An 18,875-nucleotide genomic window follows, 5' to 3' on the forward strand; every position below is an offset into this window, starting at 1 on the left:
AAGATAATATTAAATCCCCGACATTGGGTCAGCAGAGAAAAACGCTGAGCAGTTCGGGATTTAGCCATCAATGTGAACATTCAATTGCTTTAAGCTGCCAAATTTTGTAATAAAATAAACTAAACCAAATTACCTTATTAGGATAAGTCAATTGGAAAATTATTTAAATGGTTCTTCTGTGGCGAATTGGGGAATCCAATCAAAACTCTGGTCGGCTTTTCATTTAACGAAATTAACATTTATTACTTGTACACATTTTCGTGTTGGTTGGTTAGACAGGAATACGTTTTTATTAATCTAATCTATTGGGTTTTACGTTTGACGTTTTCAAATTGTGTTTCTGTGGTTAGGTTTCAATTAGTTTAGCGTGCGGATTTAAATTGGATTGGTTTTTCTTATTTAACAGCTTTCTAAATATGCGTACAGTTACGGAAGCAAAACAAAAGATAGTTATATTATTACTAAATGGTTAGTTAAACACTTAAATATACGTAATTCGGTGTATACATTCTTAAGTTTGATTTTCATTTCTTTTTGCTTGGCCTTCACATCACAAACAAATATTTTCGTTTTTAATTCTTGACTGTGTAAACTAACTTTTACCTTCTCTTCTTCCTCTTATATTATGTTTGCTGAAATCTAATTAAAAACGAAATTCCTGCTTATCCCGCGGCGTATTTCGCAATTTCCCATTTTTCATTGGCCTTTGTAGCCTCTGTGTTTATTATTATATTATATTGTAAGCTCTGCAATTCACTTGAGTGGATGCAACTCGTGCATTTCGTTCCAACAATGCTGCGTCATCATTCGCCGACGAGTGGATGTGCCGGTATTACGACAATATTCAGAAACTGAAAAGAAAAGCGTGGAGTTAATATGTGAAAATTTACTAAATTAATTTGCTGCGAATTGTTTGAAAAAGCATGTGTGTTTATGTTAATTTGGTTTCACTTCTTGGCTTTCGAATTGCCATAGCAATTGTTGATTTCACAAATTGACTTTTGGTGCGTAATGTTGGCGTGCAAAGCAAAAGTTAAATAATGAAACTTAATTATGAATTTCAAAGCAATAGTTAGGTTTGCTCATTGTTTTATACAACACAAATAACTGCAGGTTATTTTAAAGTGTTTATTTTTCTATACTCCATATTTAAAGAGCTTTGCATTTCGGCATTAAATGCTAAGTGATTGTTGAGATTATGTTTTAAAAAAATGAAAAACAATTCATAATATAAAAAAATGGTCCGTTATTCATAGGAATTATACCTTTTTTTAAACAACGGAAATCATAGAGCATTAATAGCTTATTTAAAAATGTTTTTTTGTAATTCAAGTGTACCTGCCTCCACCCTTTTGTACCTGGCATAAAAAGAGTTGAAATTTATGTTGTCAGCCGTATCAAAATCCCAGCAGGGCGCACAAAAGTAGACTATAAATTCGGTACTTTGGGGTTTTCAATGGCTGCTCAACTGGATTTTTGGCTTATTTGGGGTCCAATTTATTGGCCAGACGATAGAATGAAATGTCAGGAATCGAATACTAAACAAATCGGAATTTTAAATCCCCTGTAAGCCAAGCGAGTCGAAAATATTCATTGGGTTTTTGTTAGCTAATTTAACAGAGAGAACAGCACATAGCATATTCATTTCGTGAAAATCCGAAATATTGTGTTTCATAGCAATCTCTGCTAATCAATCATCCGTGTTCGATAGCAAACAAAGCCGGGAAAAAGTGCCAATAAATTCAGTCCAGTGGCATTTTCCAATGAACACGATTGTTTGCCTTTCTGTCTTGTTTACATTTGTTCCTTTATGATCTGTGCGCTGGGTAATTATGGTTATCCTTCAAAGGCAATTGTATTTCCCGGACCCATTCAAATTCACCTCAGAATTACACTTTAATTTATACGCCTGGCACACTTTGTTTCCTTTTAATTATCTTAAATGTCTCTGGGGCCAGTCAACAAGGAAGATATACGTATAAATAGCATGTTGCCACTTCGCCTCTTGAGAAGGATTCCATCCTCTTTGGCTTTTGCCTCCAAATTTTTTCTTGATTGCCATGTGTGTGGATATTTGTAGCCCGGCAAGATTAATGATGACGTTCTTCGAATGTCCTCGAAGCCTGTCTGATGATTCCACGGCTTTTGTGTCACGCTTTTTTTTGTATTCCTTTTCCAGTAAGTTATTAAATAAATTATACAGTCAACCACAAAGGAACAGAATCTCCACGTCATCCCGAATCTTTTCACTGCCATTTTCCAACGAATACGGAAGCCATCGAAATCATAAGTGAATTGTTGTGTTCAGTTGTTTTCTCAATGAATAGACGGGCTGGCGAAATTTGTTAGATTTGAGTCCTTTTTTGGGGAATCCACTTGATATTCTGACCCAGCACAATCATTTCCTGGCCAAACTCAAGCCTCATCTAAGATTAATCGTTATAAATGAGTCCAGTTAACACACACTTCAGTAAAAGGTCAAGTGAAGATGATAGTCGTTAGTTTTCTTAGTTGAAGATGTAAGGAAAAACTGATTCCCCTTAAATAGTTCTGAACAGAGCTTAATTCAGTATATACTGATTCCAGATAAATTCCAAATAAACCTACATATACCACGCAAAAAGCTACCCTTAAATCAATGTAAAATTTAATCTTTATAAAAGAAGACCAGAAGAGAAAGTTTGAATTTTTAATTTATTATTATGTTAGCCTTATAGACATACAAAAGATTCCTTTTCTTTTGGCAATTAGCCATTAATTTTAATATTTACACACCTTTATGAGCTAGCTTCTCATCTAAATCACTTTAAAGCCAGTAAGGTACATTTTTAGTTATTTTCTTATGGTTGAATGGAGAAAGATAGCAAATGGCACTGTTTTCTCCAGAGAAAAGCGCTGATTGACTCGCCAAGGAAATAACCGGAGGGTATAGGGATAGGCCCCCACCATTCTGAGAAAGCGTGACTGGATGAGTTGGTAATTTATGGCCAATAAGCAACACCGTAATGAGGGCGCAACGGGCGGATCCCGAGAGGCGCGCCAATTGCCATTGCATTCAGCACACGTACCACATTGCGTATGAGTAATGCCGCGCGAAAAAGGAAAAGGTATTTGCGAAACTAAAGCTTTCGCACTTTCCGCAGGCCGTGATTATACGCGGATTGGCTGCGAGTCCAATGTGCGAACGGAACGATTTCCTCATTAACTGCCGGTGTTTGATTTTCGGATCATCCGTGCTGGTTTTTGATTTCAGCGAAAGAATGTTAAACAGGGAAACTGGGTCGATCAATTAATTTCGACTTTATGTAATTTAAATTGAATAAATACGTTGTAAATGAATAGAACTTACTAAGTTTACTTGAAGAATTTACTATGTTTGAAAAAAAAAAAATTCTATGAGGTGTTATACAAAAGTTTTTGATTTGTTTGAAAGATTCTTCTTATTTTAAACTTCAGCCAAAGTGTTAGGATTTTTTCTTTCAAAGCTAAAAATAAAACATTTGGTGAATGAAAAGCAAGAAAAGCAAACTGTTTTTTTTTCGAAGCATTGAGAATATCTTTGGTACGCCTTTATATTCTGTTTGAAAGACTTTAATTAAAGTGCCACTTGCAGGCTAATATCCACGTGGAAAAAAAGTAGAGAAATAAAAAACAAATACTAATCTTTTTAAACATCTCTTTCGTTGCGACAGTGTTAAATGTAATTTCAATTGTTGCAAATGCGAAAATCTTTCCCTTCCTGTTTTTACCCTCCAGGCGTGCAAACAAAACAAGGACACCTCGTGTATTTGCATGGTGTCAATATTTGCATGGAGCACACTCCTTCATCCCGTTTGATCCTTTTTGCCTCGCAGCTTCTGACAGAAGATCCTTCGCTTTCCCTTTCACTTTCCCCCAGTTTTCCCTTTTTAGTTTACATTTCCATTTGAATTGTACTTTAGCCCTGGCTCTTTTTCTTCGCCGCGTTGACAGGATTTGGTGTGGCACACTTTCTGAAGCTGACTTTAATTTTCCAGCTGCCCTATTCCCCGCTTTTAACGAATTGGCAAACACTTTTAATTAACAAGTGGAAAACCATACCGTAAAAGAAATATGCACCTTGACATTTTTATGGCTTTCAATATGCCACCAGAGGCAAGGAAAGATAGCTGTTCAGAAATGCTCTTGGCTTTAGTAAGAAATTAAAAATTGATGCCCCCAAAGGTAAGCCGGAAAATCGTAAAACTAAATTTTACGGCAGATGAATGAGAGTTGAGTGAAATTTTCGGAGGGGGGGGGGAATCCTCTTGTGGGAAACCCAGCTCAAGCCATAAAAAAAATGAATTTGAATTTATATGGAATCCATATAAAGGCACCAAACTATACAACATTGTTGGCCGACTTCGCATTATACAAAATTAATACCCATTGTACAATAATATTCATGAATAATTTCCAAACAAATATAATACGATTAATTTAATGCCATTGGGTGAATTATAGTCAAATTGATGTATATAAACTTTTTAAAGTAAGGCTCTTAGTTTGCTGACCTGAGGGCATTTGTTGAAGATTTCCTTGAATGCATGAAGAAATTCGAAGAAAGCCCTGAAGCGTAATGGAAAATCATTTAGCACTCGATTAGCATTTGCCCCAGTTTATTCTCTTGTTCTTCTCTGCAAAATTGCATACTTCAATTGCTTTGCCTTGGGATTCAAAACAGAACTGAGCAATTAAATTACGATTTGCATTCATCACTTAATGGTCTTCTAGTCCTGGGAAAATGTTGTTCGTCTTTTGAGTTGGCTTGTAAGTTATTTAAGCTAAATATTAAATATGATTATATAATTATTATAATTATGATACATTTTTTCCCCGTGCACCAATAAACCTTTTTCATTCCCGTTTATCGCTTACATCCGGCTTCTTTTGTCCCTCCGATTTTCCCCCCTCCTGTGGGTTTTTCCCGGTGACATTGCTGACCGCTTTTCATTAACAGAAATCTCGGCGTCAGATGCTGATTTGTTTGCCTCCACTGTCCGAGCGTTTATAGGAAAAGTTTTCCCCCCGGCTCTGGGTTAAATGCAGCAACGAAACAACAATTAGTGTTCCGGCTTTTGGCAGAAGGAAAATGCAATGCCGGCTGGGATTTAATTCCAGAGAAGAAAGTTGAGTGGTCACTTTAAGCCCTACCAATTTCTGCTGCAGACATCTGTTTGTGCCGGTTTGAGCTGAGTTTATCTGGATTTTTGCTCGGCCCGAAAGAGTCAGCCTTGGAAGTCGAGCGTTAAAAATGTTTATTCTGCATCTGCATAGCTTCTCTTTTCTGCAAGGCGTCGGATTTAATTGGAAAACATGCCAAAACTAACTTAACATTAAAAATATTGCATTATAAACAGGGCTGTGTACCCATATAACTATGGCTTTGGTTCGGTTTAGGGATCGAACCTAAACGATATATAAAGTTCCAGTTTGCTAACCGGTGCGTCGAAATACTAAAACAGCATTCAGGCTTAAAACAGGCTTAATTTTGTTGTTTTTTATTTATATATAAATATCCTAGTAGAGTACCAAAAAATGAATGTTTGTCCATTAAAAGAATAACACAAAAAAGGGTTACATTTTCTATAAATGGCGCAGAATTTAAAAAAGAATTATAAAATAAATCGACTATCCCGATAATGGTTCGGTTCGTTTTATAAAAATATCTGAACCACTTCGGCTTAAGAGGTTAACAGTCCTGATTATAAATTAATTTAAATTGGTAACCTTATATCTGCCCGAAGATCTAGCAACTGTAAGTAAGTTCAATATATTAATGGCACCTCCCTGCGTATTTTTTTTCCAAGTGCATATGTCAAGTGCAGCTATATAAACCGCAGCCCTGTTGGCATTTTCAGCGGGATTTAACCAGCTTTAACTATACAATAAAGTTTCGTTAAGAACACTAAAGTTTTGGATTTTTTGCTACTGCTGGCAGGAAGGAGCCAGTGAAGTTGCAAAGTTTAAGTCTCAACCGGAGGGGAAATCCCGTCTTCACAATAAATATCTTATATATTTTCGGGCGAAATTTAAAGCTTATAAGCAGAGTTAAAAGGAAAATAAATATTTTGGTTTATGTATCAAGTGAGGTTTTTAGTAAAGAAATTATATTTATATAATATTTTAATACCAGTTTAGTCTGAAATATTTGGACACACATAACACTTTTCTATCTATTCATTAAAAATGTCTTTTTGGAGCTTTAAGTTTTTGGCATAGTAAATTCCTAAAAAGCAATTTGTCTAAGTGGCCTAAAAATATTAAATGGACTGCTGAGGATTAAATTATTTTGAATAGCAATCCATGCACACCGTTTATGGTTATTAAATGTACTAAGACATCTTTTCAAAGACAAGAAAATAAATTTGAAAGCTTTTTGAGCACACAAAATCGCATTTGTCATATGAAATTTCCACATGCTGCCTTGAATGCATTATGTGTCTTTATTATTGAAGAAAAAATCGCCCACTCACCTGTAACTTGGGTGTTTCCCGCCTCCCGTTGGGTGGATGAAACCCTCCTAAAAATGCTCAAAACGGCTTTGCTGTAAATTCGTGGAAAAAAACGAGAATAATGGAAAAATTGTATTTAAATGTTGTTAAAAGACAGTCATATAGACATGAGTTATTGGGGTAATTTTGAGAGCGATTACTTACCGAAAATTCTGTCCGCTGACGCAGTAAAGCACAAAATTTATGCCGAAATTTGTGATGAAGAAAGCGTGAAATATATATTGAAGGGCAATTGTCGAGTTCTCGTTTCTGGCCGATTCCGTCTGTGGATGTGTAAATTCCAAGAAACAAAATAGCATTATTGGGAATTTTGTTAGCCAATTAAGAAGTTGTACGTTGCCGAGGTAACCCTTGGCATTAACAGCTTGTCCTTTGCCTTTGAGCTCTTAATATGAATTTCGATACAATTGAGACAACATTTTACATAACACACTAATGGCTAAATCATTGCTGGAATAAATCATTACTCTTTCTCCCCCAAGAAACTCAAATGTTATGGGCACGTGCCGCCCTTGTTGACCTGTTGATCCCAAAGAGAAAAGGCCGAATAATAATTCAGCTCTTGGATGTCCGTCTGCTGTCCTTACTTTTCCACTCAATTAATTTTGTGTCGCAATCAAAGTTGGTTTTTCAAATTGACAAGTGAACTGTGGTGTAAAAATCAATTTCTATGCCCTAACCGCATATGCATAAATCAATTAGGATTTAACATTTAAGGTTTTCTTGGGTTACGTTGAGTGATTTGAATCAAAAAGAAGATTAAGCTCAACATATTGTTAAAATGATAAGCCAAAGTGCTCTTCTTGATAGGGCCCTATGGGTATTTTTAGAGCTGGTGCTTTTATTTTTTCTTTTTATTTATATACCAACTCTGACGAATCGTCTAGTATACAAAAAAATCAGCCAATCTGCTTTGACAACAGATGGCATGTATTAAATTCTCAGTAATTTAGAACGCCTCCATTTCGCGGAAAGCTCTAATATAGCAACAGGATGACATAAAAAAAAAACCAAAGGGTAAAGGACTGCTGTCACTATCATTATTAAAAAGCACCCTGATTGTGGATACAAGCAAATTTAATTAATTTAAAAGAGCTCATGTTTTTCATTTGGAAAATGCATGCCATTTTCAGTAGTCAGCTTAATTAAACGGCATTTAATTTAATTTCAAATGTAAATTCATTTTTATAGTTTCCCTTTATTGGTATGATGAAATTACAAAACTTCTGATACTTTGCAATGATTATTTTGTGATTACTATTGCAGTTGGCACCCTAGGGGATTTATTGTAACAAGAAACTGATTTTATTTTTACGATTTGCCTCCGAAGTGCACAAACTAATTAAAGCCTAATTAACACCTATGTGTCTTTCGCCATGCCAACCAGTCGGTGTTCACTTGGCGAGGATATTAAAATGTTTTGCCCTTTGAAGTGCGTTTATATGGTGTGATGTATGATGATATATGTATGTAAGCGAGCGGAAAGTCGAAGGATTTGAATTGGAAGCAGAAAGTTGCCCCCTTGGGCCGAAGCAGCCAAAATAGTTTATGTTGTCATGGGAACTTTACGACTGTTGTTCTGCTTAGTTTAGATATGAGAGGGGTCAGGAATAGAGCCGAGATTCACAGCCGTTTCTCGCATTTGTGGTCAGATAATTAGTAACGGACAGCTGACGGCCAAGCTATAAGACTACTTATTCCGCATTGTTTTGGGCAGGCATTAGGGAAGCTTGCACTGGGAAAAAATATTGGGGTAATTCGCAAAGCAAAAAAAACTTTTTCATATGGCGTATAAAAAAAGTTTGTCTAAAATAAAGGAGTAGAATGCATTGAATACAAGAATTCTCCTTTTAAAAAGTAGAATAGAATCTAGAAATAATATGATACTATTTATTTGACTAGTTTAATTTATATATATAAATCTCTCTATAAAATTCAAAGAATCAATGCAATAAATCATATCAATCAATATTTTTTTTGTTTACCACAACTTATACTAAAATTCATAATATTTAGAAAACCCATGCAGTTAAGATCTAGATTTTTTCTGTGTATACCCTGTCTACTTGTCTAACCGCACTAATTTTAGAAGCTTGCCCACGGCTGCTGATCCAATTATTAGGGTCAAACCAAAGGAGAGCCCCATCTTTGTCCTGGCCACACAATATACTGTCTTTGTTTGGGCCTCCATATAGTAGAGTCGGGGCCTAAACTTGACTGATTGGCCGAGAAGAGCGGCCATTATGTGTGCTTCACTTACCTCCCAATAGGCTTCGATGCGCAGCAAGCAGCTGGGCAAATTGAGGCACACGAAAACCGTTGAGACAATTAGCAGCATTTTGGTTACCTTGATCTGCGATGAGTTCTGTACCTTGCGACGAGCTAAAAGTAAAAAATATAAAACAAATTACAGGCGGAGGAGTTAACTCAAGATTTTCTTCACACTCCTGAAGACTTCATAATTAGTTGCTTATTATATATATGTAATAGTTGGCAAATTGTTTGACAATTTGTCAGTGTCACAAAGTTGGGAAAAGACTGCAGCTGTCGGAAAGTTCTTCATACATTTTTCCGCCTTCGTTCATCATCATCTTTTGTTTTGTCATTTTTAATGTCAGACGCGGCAAACAAATTCACAAAATCACAAGCGAACTTAAATGGCTTTAGAAAAAGTTGTAGCCCTTTTGCTTGTGCCAAGTTTCCAGCAAATGTCACCAGAACGAGGCAAGTTCCTTAGAACTGACGTTTTCCAAATGAAAAACCAACCAACCGGTTTCTTGGGAGGATTCTCACCTGGTTTCTGTGTAATCTCGCCATGGTGTTGGCAATTGTTTATCTGATGTTGTTGCTGCTGCGGCTGCTGTTGTTCCTGCTCATCCGGCTGTCTGTTGGCCACATTGTGCTGTCCGCTTGGATGCGTTCCCGTCGACTTCTGGCGCTTCAGAGATGCCGAAAGGCGGTACGAGGCCACTGCAGACGCTCCTCCGGATGAGTTCGACGAGTTCGAGGGCATGCTGTTCGCTTGGGGCTTCCTGGTTAGAGAAAAACATCAAACCATATTATGCATTTAGGGCATGGGTTGAACAAACATCAGGTTACATTACATTTATGGGTTTATAAACAACGAATAAAAAGAGAACGTAACTTTTAAAAAAATCTCTAACTCCTTTCAATTTTTGATTATATATTTTGTAAATGAAATCGAGAAATTTTTTATGTTTATTAGGTGCGCAAAGAATCTTGGAAAAAGGTTCTGAAAATTGTCCGTGCTTAAAAAATGTATGTAACTGGCTAAAAAAATGTTTTTTCTTTTATTCTGATGTTTCTAATTTCCTTATCAAATATAAAAATGGGTTTCTAAGCTACTTAACTAAAATACGTTCTACTCTAAACTTTTCATACTATATGTGAAATATTTCATAACAGTGGATTAGTAGTTCTTTAAGTAGCTAATTGTTCTTTCTATTAGATGTATACTATAAATTAAATGGGATAAATAAAACATAGCCCTTTCCCTACTTCATTACACAAACTAAATTCACTAAAATAAAAGTTAACAAGTCTTTTCATATGTTTCAATCTTATTGACACGTGTGGCGATTGTAATCTAATCCCACAGCAACTTAGACCAATAATGAAAATGTTTCTCAAGGGCGTGTCATGCAGATCGCTCTAACGGCTTTTCACCCCAAAGGTCAATAAGTTGAACAACAATTATCCATTACAGTACAGTACTCACATCTTGTGCATGGTCAGCGTTCGGCGAACAGTGGCGAATTTCCAGACCGTGCAACCTGTACAGGTGTTCAAAACGGCGATGGTGGTAAAGGGCACCGCATAGACGACAATCGAGTCCCAATAGTTGAAGAGGGCCAGTTGTTCCTGCAAATAAAAGCGAAATGTTTTTTTTTATTATCATTGCGGTGCTTGCAATTCGATTGGTTTTTTGTGCGGTTACGCCAACGGGGCGTATACGCAAACAGTGTACCAAATTGAGTATACGCCACGTATACGTAATTTGGCTTTCGCCAATCCCAACTAGCTTTAATCTTGTTTCGTTTCAATTCAATTTGGTTGGGTTTTTTTTTTTGTCCAAGCAACTCCAAAACTCTAAGCTAAAAGTAGAAAGTAATTAAATTTGAAACGAAATGTGGAAAAAATCAGACTTAATCCATTTGCATGTCACGCAAAGCGCAGTGGGAAATTAGTTGTTGAGTCGACTATTTCTGAAAATAAAATAAACTTTCTTTTTAACCGCCAGTGCAACCTAAAACCTCATTTTCTCATGATAATAAAATCCATGGTTTAGTACAGAGAATCCCGTTTTAATTTGCATAATTTGCTTAGCCAGGAAATTTAATGGAATTATTTCAAGCTGAACCGATAAGTTTATGCTCTGAACAACAAAAGTTTGACCTTCTGGCCAGTTTCTTTAATCTCGGCATACTTCCCGGAATTTTCTGCTCGGCCGAACACTTTTCCCCCGGGACTCTTTTCGAAGGGGTAAACTATTTTCACTTCGTCCTGGGCATTTATTTTTCACTTTCCCTTGGGTTAAGAGCTTTTCAGCAGGCAAATTCCTGACTGCCTGCATATTTTCATGTCCGAAATGTTCCATCTGAAATCTGCCAGGACTCCCGAAATAATCTTTTCGAACAGATGTGGGCAGCCATTTGGCCTGTCCAATTTTGGGCCAAGCAATCTCATTTGTTTCAATCACAATTAACCAAAAATGGAAGTCCATAAGCGCATTATCATCCATTAAGGCCCATCCAACTGTTCACCCGTATATTACTCTAATCAAGCCAGCTGCTGGCCAGGCAGGAATTCAAGTTCAAAGTACTTTTAAGCACAAGTGTAATTCCCACTTTACATATCTTTAGATATGCAATCATCATCAGTGGGTTTACTTGTAATTTCTAGCGGCTGCTTACAATTTACATAATTTGAAGTGTTGCTATTCATCAACATGTATTGCACAACCATTGAAATTATGTAAATCACCAACTGACAAAATCAAAATTGTTCATCAAGTAATTCAATGGCCAGAGTTTTCATTTGCAGAACGGAATCATCAGTGCCCAAAAATGTTTCCGAAAATAAATTTAAATTTTACGCCATCGGCGCACATTTTACGCCCACACTAAAGTTAGGCACTTGATTACATTTTCGGGTTTTCCCCTTATCGGTTTAAAAAAAAGGAAAGGGATGATCCGAAGTGGATGATGTATTGTTTCCCAACTTATTTGATATATACTTAATACTCTTAAGTTATATTTTTTTCCTCCTAAGAAGCAAGGCGAAACCCTAATCTATTGATGGGACATTCTATTTGTCGACTGGCCACTTGGGTCAGGTGGTTTTGGTCCGTAAACACCTCAGGGAAGCGCCCTGGAAAATCCCCCAAATGTTCGTCATAACCGTAAAAGCTGTCCTACCAGACCAACCAATCAATTTATTTGCTCTTCCTATTTACTTTCTATTCCCCTCTCAATTTTTTTCGTGGGTTTTGGCGCCTGTGTATGTCAAGTGGATCAAAGTGTAATAGCTCGTAAATTTTCAATCAACTCCCGATGATGATGTCTGCCCTTTGATGCTTCTAATACACGAAATTGTCATGAAAGTATAATTAATTCTTGAGGAAATGTAATTGCCGGTGGTTTTTATCCTTTAAAGCTTACTAAAGATTCTTACGAGTATCTTATCAAATGTTTTTTGTGTTACTATTGGAACATGTTAAATTTTTCACTAGAACAAAAAGAATTTCCATAAAATCTAACAAATAAAAGAAAAAGAAACCCTGGAAAAGTTGCATAAATCGAATTTAAATTCGAACCCAAGAATATGTAACATTTTAAAGTAAAATCTAGTTTAATCCGGAGCTTTTGTAAATGTTATGCCCGGCGGCATCCTTTGGCAAAATCCATTTCCATGCATATGGTATTTGCACTTTACTATTTCTTGGACACTTCCTGCCGCATGGAGATTTTCATGAGCTTAGTCGATTCCATTTGACTTCACATCTGCTGCCAAGTTACGTCAAAGGGCGCTTTCTTTATTGATGACTGCCGGCCATAATATAGAACTTAATTAATTATCAAGAAGAGCTTTTAACAGAATGCGCTCAGAATAGAGAATTTAAGATATCCCAACTGTTCAATTGGGGGTCCTATTTTCAACGAATGCGACAATTTAGGTATTACTTTTGCCGCAATTTGTCTATTCATTAGAAGTCCGCTGACTTGCGGAGGAAGTTCCCTAGGAACATCTGGCCACCTTTCTAGAGAACTGGGTGCTCTTCCCCCGCATCCAAAAGGCTATTACACAATGATTTGTTTCTTTCAATATGCCAACCGCCAAGTACATAACGTCTATTTACAGCTTAGAACTGTTGTCTGTTTCAAAATTTATGTCGTCTTCCCCCTCGAAACTGTGTTTTTTTCTGCCGTTTTGCAATATTGTTCACCGCACGTTGCAGCATCTATATATTCCGCTCCCCTCTAAATCATTCGGCTTTCAGGCGCATGGTTGCCTGCGGTATTCGTGCATAATTTCTAGCCGGTCGCCATCTGTACCATCTGTTGACTGGCATTGGCATCAACTTCGTGGCTCCCATCGCTCAAACGGAATTGCTGACAATTCAAAGGTACACTTGGAAAAAAGTTTTAATATATTGAAAAATATCGGAAGTATTGATATTGCGATATTTCAAATCCTCTGATGATCTCTGCGGGGTATATTTACAGTATTTTCATTGCAAGGGCTGATTTCTAGTAAGCAAGTTAAACTTAAAGTAGGTCTTAAACTGAAAATTTGCATACCCTTTCTAGGTTTAAAATGTAGCTTAAGTTAAATGTGCATACGATAAATACCTTCTTAAAATAGAAATATTCCATATTCCACTTAAAGTATGTATAAGCATTTTAGCTAATATTAGGTTTTAAACATAAAATTGTTGTACCCTTACTAGATTTAAAACCTACCTTTAGTTTAACATGCGTACGATAAATCGGGGTTTCAATGGAAGAAAATACAAACAGCATGTTAAACTAAATGTAAAAAAATTAACAAGCGGATCATAAACTAAAAGTTGGCGTTATTTTAAAGTTTCCATACGTTAAATAGGTTTGAAACCTACTTAAAATTTCACAATCGGACAAGGTTCCCTTTAAATATTTCCTGTCTATATGTCCTTTCCTTATGAAACACCTATTAAAGTCAAAAAGTGTAAATTTTTTTAAATGTAGTTCAAATATTTGTTTCTCAGTGTAAGCTTTGCTGATTGAAAGCTGGCTTTTGCCGTTTGAGTTCCATCGATCATTCTACCAATCGAATGGAGAAATACACGTAGGCGCGACACTTTATGCTTCATTGGGGCCAATTTGGCTAATAGGCTGGCTAGCTGGATGACTGGCTGGCTAAAAGAGCCAGGTTTAACTAGCTGTCTAAGTCACCTGACATTCTGTTTGCATTGCATAGTGTAAAATTAGCATTGAATTTCAGGCCCAAAAAGCGTCTACCACTAAGCGAAAGGTAAACAGTTGAAAAGCAAGTGAAATATGAGATTTATTGGGGCCTGAGAATTGGCATTGTCATTCTTGAGACGAACAGGACACACCCAGTAGGTCCACGTGGCTTGCGGTGGATTCGATGTTTTTTTTTAATAGCTTGTCCTTTTGTCCTGTTTGTGCTGCGGGCCCAGAAAAAATATTTGCCTTGGTTTACGAGTCGGCAGTGTCCTTTTGTTTTTTAGTCATCTTTGTTGGCCCAAAGCGTAGAAAGAGTACTACAGGCTCGTCCTTTATTTTGCAACGCATAAAATGCTATAGATTTTACCAATAATTCAATTAAATAAATTTAATTTACTAGTAAAAAAGAAAGAATTTTCAACCTTATAACCATATGATACATATATACACTGGCTTTAAATTCGATTAACTGACTGTATTGAGTTACAAAAGTTATGAAAACCTTAATATACATTTATGAAATGTTTTTAATCTGTAGTTTTTTTCTCTAGGTGGATTGACTTATATAAATTAATTAATTATTAAATTAGTAATCAAAATTTAAGCCAGGTTCTAAACTACTACAAAACTTTCGAAAAATTTTAATTTTTATATAAACTTTGTGTTTGTAAATAATTTGTTATTGTATTTCTCATATAAGAGCATTTAGTTCTGCGACTTTTGTACATCCAACATTCTGTCATTTTTTAATGGTTAACCTTGTTGCCATTTTTAGCTTCCTACTGTTATTTTTTGGGCAGTTCCTTGACCCATTCGTTAGCCAATTTGAGGGGGCCTTTTTTTTGTCGTGGCCAATAAATGCCTAATTTGCTCGGTTAACCCACACAGCGGTTGGCAATCCGTCTTTTGGGAACCAATTAATTCCCTAATTGTTCTAGTTTTGGCCAAATTAGTGGCTACTTCGTCTCGGCATAACTTGGCGGTATTTATTGGGCTTAATTGACAGTGTGTCAATACCAAGTCGAGTGAAAGTGACGAAGGATTCGCGAACTCAAGAGCTGCCAAGTCAAAGGTTACATGGGAAACAACAGAAAATGCCAGTGACTGATTCTTCAGATAATCTCTCATCCTCTAAGCTTCTCTTAACTCAACCAAAACTTTTACTCAACCAATATCATGTGCTCTAAGCATATTTATGAGATATTTGACAACAATGTTGCTGGCCATTTGCCAATACAAATGTACAATGCCATTCAAATTCCAATAACAATGTGAATGGCTGACGGAAATTCAGAAATACCAGCACTTGCACATATGGGTTACCTTTCAAGAAACCGAACATACTCGTAGGTGCGGGAAATGGTAAACAAAATTTCCGTTGTGTCGTCGCCAGAGGCAACCGAAATGAAAAATTCGAGGCATTGGCAGAATGCGTTTGATGAAGTTGGATTTTGATGTGTGACAGGGATGAGAATGATACAACTACAAAATATTACAAATTTGGAGAATTCAAGGTAGTTTTCACTGATTTTTGGAGGAAATATAAATATACTTTCATCCCTTTTAAAGATTTAAATACTAACGATGTATAAGCCAAACAATTGTTAAAACAAAACCCTTTTTTGCTAACCGCATTTGAGATAATACTTATATTCTCAGACCTACAGGAGCTGATACTACTGTTAGTACAAACCCCATTCATATTTTCTAAAGGCATTTAACAAAATATTTTCTCAGACCTTTAGGAGATCTCTATTAATAACGAAAAATATTTGTTTAGAATACCGCAACTTTCAAATAAATTTCAGTTTTTGTGGGCAATCGTCTATTATACACACTCACCTTGTATTCCGCGTTGAGATCGCAGATGGTTGTGTTTAGTTTTTGCATAAACACCGGCTTGGCAATCACTATATAGGGCAGACAGTGCAGACAACCCACGATGGTCAGACAGAACAGCACAATCTTGGCCCGGCGAACGGTGCACATGGTCTGGCGTTTCAGTGGATAGATGACCGCTATAAAGCGTTCCACGGTGAAGGCCACCACAAACCAGACGGAGCAGAAGCTGGCCAAATAGCTGAAGAAGGTGAAGAACTGGCAGAAGTAGTTCCTATTGTAGACATCCAAGTCGAGAAAGTTCAGCCACTGGACAAAGAGTCCGACCAAAAAGCATGTATCACTCACGGCCAGAGCGGCCAGGTAAAAACTCGAGGATAACTTCCTTAACTTTGTCCTGAAGAAGACAAACACGGAGAGGATGTTTCCAATGCTGCCCGTGCAGCAGAGTACGGGGATATAGTAATGGTGCAAGAAGTGCCCTATATAGAAAGCAATCCTCAGCATCTCCTCATCCTCGCCCACCGTGTCATTCGTATCCATATGCGTTGCATCACCACTCGCATTATAATCCATAATATTGCCTTCTCCAGCAGTTGGGGTAAAATCCGCTTCAGTAGTCGCTGATATATTGCCCATAAAGTCCATATCCATATTTGCAGTTGTTAAAGTCATTTTTTATATTCTGTATTATTTCCAACACACTTTATACTCAAATTGTACACGTTTTTTTCCACTATTTCAATTATTCAATGGCATATATTGAATGCACTGCTTTGACAATTGTTTAGACATTTCACAGGAAAGGTACAAATTTTTCAATATATTTTTTTGTTAGTCCACCAAACTATTTCACGCGTCCCATGTCAACCAGCCAAAGTTTCGATTGGTTATTTAGTTTTTCACACGAATGCCTGTTTCCGCTTAACTTAAAGTTAATTTAGGTTTTTTATTTTCCAAACTTCCTACCGAAGTTTTCTTTCGGCCAACTTATTGGAACTCCCGTTGGCTGCTCACCTAGGTGTTTTAAGTTCATTATCGGCCAAACATTTTTTGCCCACAATTCGTAATGATGTAAGCAAAGAATAAAGGCCAGGTAAATTCAAAAAACTTTTGCCACACATAAAAAAGTTTTTTCCCGAAAAACTTCTGAGGGTTCTTGTTTTCACAAAGCACACTTTATTTGCGGTCTAGATTTATTTTGGAATTTTTTTTTTCGAAAGCCCAAAACTTGTGTGATTGCGTTCTGAATGGAAGCAATAATTTGTTCGATTAATTAGTAATTCCCGTAATAGAATTTGGTTGTTTACTTTGGAGAGGCGCTAGTTCAATTGATTAGGAAACAAATATTTTTTTAATATCCCGCCGGTTTTCGAATGCCCTGGTGAACTTGGCAGCAGATTGTGAGGCTGTTCCTTTTCTTTTTTTTTGGCCAGTTCGTCCAACCAACAGGACAATGAGCGCGCAACTAAGCCGAGACAATGGACGTGGCAGCCTTTTAAACCACTTTCAATTGCCTCTTGGAAGGCGGCAAGTGAAAGCTTTTCCATTGCCATTGCGCCGGCGCAGGTTCATTCATAAAATCAACAGGTGACAAGGTCAGGGTTGACAGGAATGGCAACAAGTGTTCCTTTGGACCGTCGAGGGATTAGCCCAGCAGGATTCGCAGGAGGAGAACAACGCCACTGGGTCGTAGACAATGGGCCGCTAAACAGCCAGTCTCCCACGGAATTTTAGCGGTCACAGTGTCATTGGGGGGGGGGCCATAATGAAAACAATAACAAACCAACGCGCTTTTCCAGATGCCGGAAAAGCTTCTTTCATTTGGCATTGGAAAGGCCAACGCCATGAGCGAAGGTTATACTTTATTCACAGTCCTCATTGGGACTTGCTCCAGAACGGAGCTTCAAAATGGGAACCCAGATTCGGGCAGCGCATCCCGGTTGGACTTAAAAATTGCGTATATTCTTACGAGTCATTTTATTAAATTGCCCTTTGGTTTCTTTTCTTTTTAGAGGATGACAAGGTGGGCACCCTGGATGTCCTGTTGAGCAGTGCTTACTGTCGATCCCAGCGCTTCCTGTCCAAGCAACTGGCCCAGCTACGACCGGAACTTACCATGTCCATCTTTTCAGGTGAGTTACTTAGACTTTTAGAACTACAAGCGTACTTTACCTATAATGACACACTTTCTTTAAATTTATTTAAATTAATTTAACGAAAATATTCCAATTACATTTAATTAAAGTATAAATAATGTGCCTTTAAGAACATCTGTTGAAAGTTCAGAATACAATTATATATATGTTTCATTTTGCTTTTGGTGTGCATGATGTGTGAAATAAGAAAGCACTTTGTTAAAGATATCTTAAAAAGGGCTTTCAACTTAATCAGCTGTTTGTAGTATATTGCAATAAGAAAGGGCCAAGTAATATATGTTTTATTGAAATTGTTTCCATTTCGCAGAAATTACCCATCGTTTCCAGAGCGCCAGGGAGGATGTGCGCGCCCTGCTGCTGCAGTGCCTCCTGCCTTGGCTGCAGAACATGGAGCTGGTGGCCACCAGTGTGCCGCCCGCCACGCCCCTTTCCTACATTATGGTAAGCAGCGATGCATGTAATAGCCTTCCGTTTTAAACCTTTTGGCTTTGCCCATTCCTTCCGCAGTATTTTCCGGATTCAGGGACGCGGGGACGACGCGAGGGAACCGGATCAACAGAGGCAACGGAAATGATTCTCAACAACCTTTTCTACATCACGGCCAAGGTAAAGGGATATATAGGGGATTGTAAAGCGGATGTACTTAAATATTTAATTTATATTTCCACTGCAGTTCTCCGACGCTCATCCACGCGACATCGAGGAGTTGTGGGGCACACTCTGCCAATTTTGGCCCAATAATCTCAAGGTTATCCTGCGCTACTTGGTAATCATGAGTGGCATGGCACCTACCGAACTGCTGCCCTATGTAAGTGCTGGATTACAATGGTTAAGCTACTAGTACTACTAATGGTTTCTGCAATCCACTTTATGTC

The 18,875-nt window shown here is 37.3% G+C and overlaps 2 protein-coding genes across 10 annotated transcripts in view; one reads left to right on the top strand and one right to left on the bottom strand.

Annotated features, from left to right (window-relative positions):
- fry (Protein furry) overlaps nucleotides 1–18,875 on the top strand; it is a 51,907-nt gene that overhangs the window by 20,426 nt on the left and 12,606 nt on the right. For all 8 annotated transcript variants that reach the window (XM_017078330.4, XM_017078327.4, XM_017078336.4 and 5 more), the window contains 4 exons: nucleotides 17,857–17,976; nucleotides 18,308–18,441; nucleotides 18,508–18,606; nucleotides 18,674–18,808. In XM_017078330.4, coding sequence (XP_016933819.3) covers nucleotides 17,857–17,976; nucleotides 18,308–18,441; nucleotides 18,508–18,606; nucleotides 18,674–18,808 — 488 coding nt within the window. The remainder of the gene's footprint in view (nucleotides 1–17,856; nucleotides 17,977–18,307; nucleotides 18,442–18,507; nucleotides 18,607–18,673; nucleotides 18,809–18,875) is intronic.
- On the bottom strand, nucleotides 213–17,607 carry CNMaR (CNMamide Receptor). Of its 2 annotated transcripts, XR_005014211.3 has the most exons (8): nucleotides 15,845–17,607; nucleotides 10,273–10,415; nucleotides 9,327–9,565; nucleotides 8,794–8,915; nucleotides 6,678–6,796; nucleotides 6,495–6,565; nucleotides 4,533–4,802; nucleotides 213–851 (listed from the first exon to the last, which is right to left on the bottom strand). XR_005014211.3 is itself a non-coding variant. In XM_017078340.4 (7 exons), the coding sequence occupies exons 1-7, from the start codon at nucleotides 16,514–16,516 to the stop codon at nucleotides 754–756; spliced, it is 1,464 nt and encodes a 487-aa protein (XP_016933829.3). In that variant the 5' UTR covers nucleotides 16,517–17,603; the 3' UTR covers nucleotides 219–753. The 2 variants fall into 2 exon arrangements, 1 of the variants encoding a protein (XP_016933829.3); XM_017078340.4 differs by lacking the exon at nucleotides 4,533–4,802 and having other exon boundaries at nucleotides 219–851; nucleotides 15,845–17,603.

This window comes from Drosophila suzukii, chromosome 3, assembly GCF_043229965.1.
Source record: "Drosophila suzukii chromosome 3, CBGP_Dsuzu_IsoJpt1.0, whole genome shotgun sequence".
NCBI lineage: Eukaryota > Metazoa > Arthropoda > Insecta > Diptera > Drosophilidae > Drosophila > Drosophila suzukii.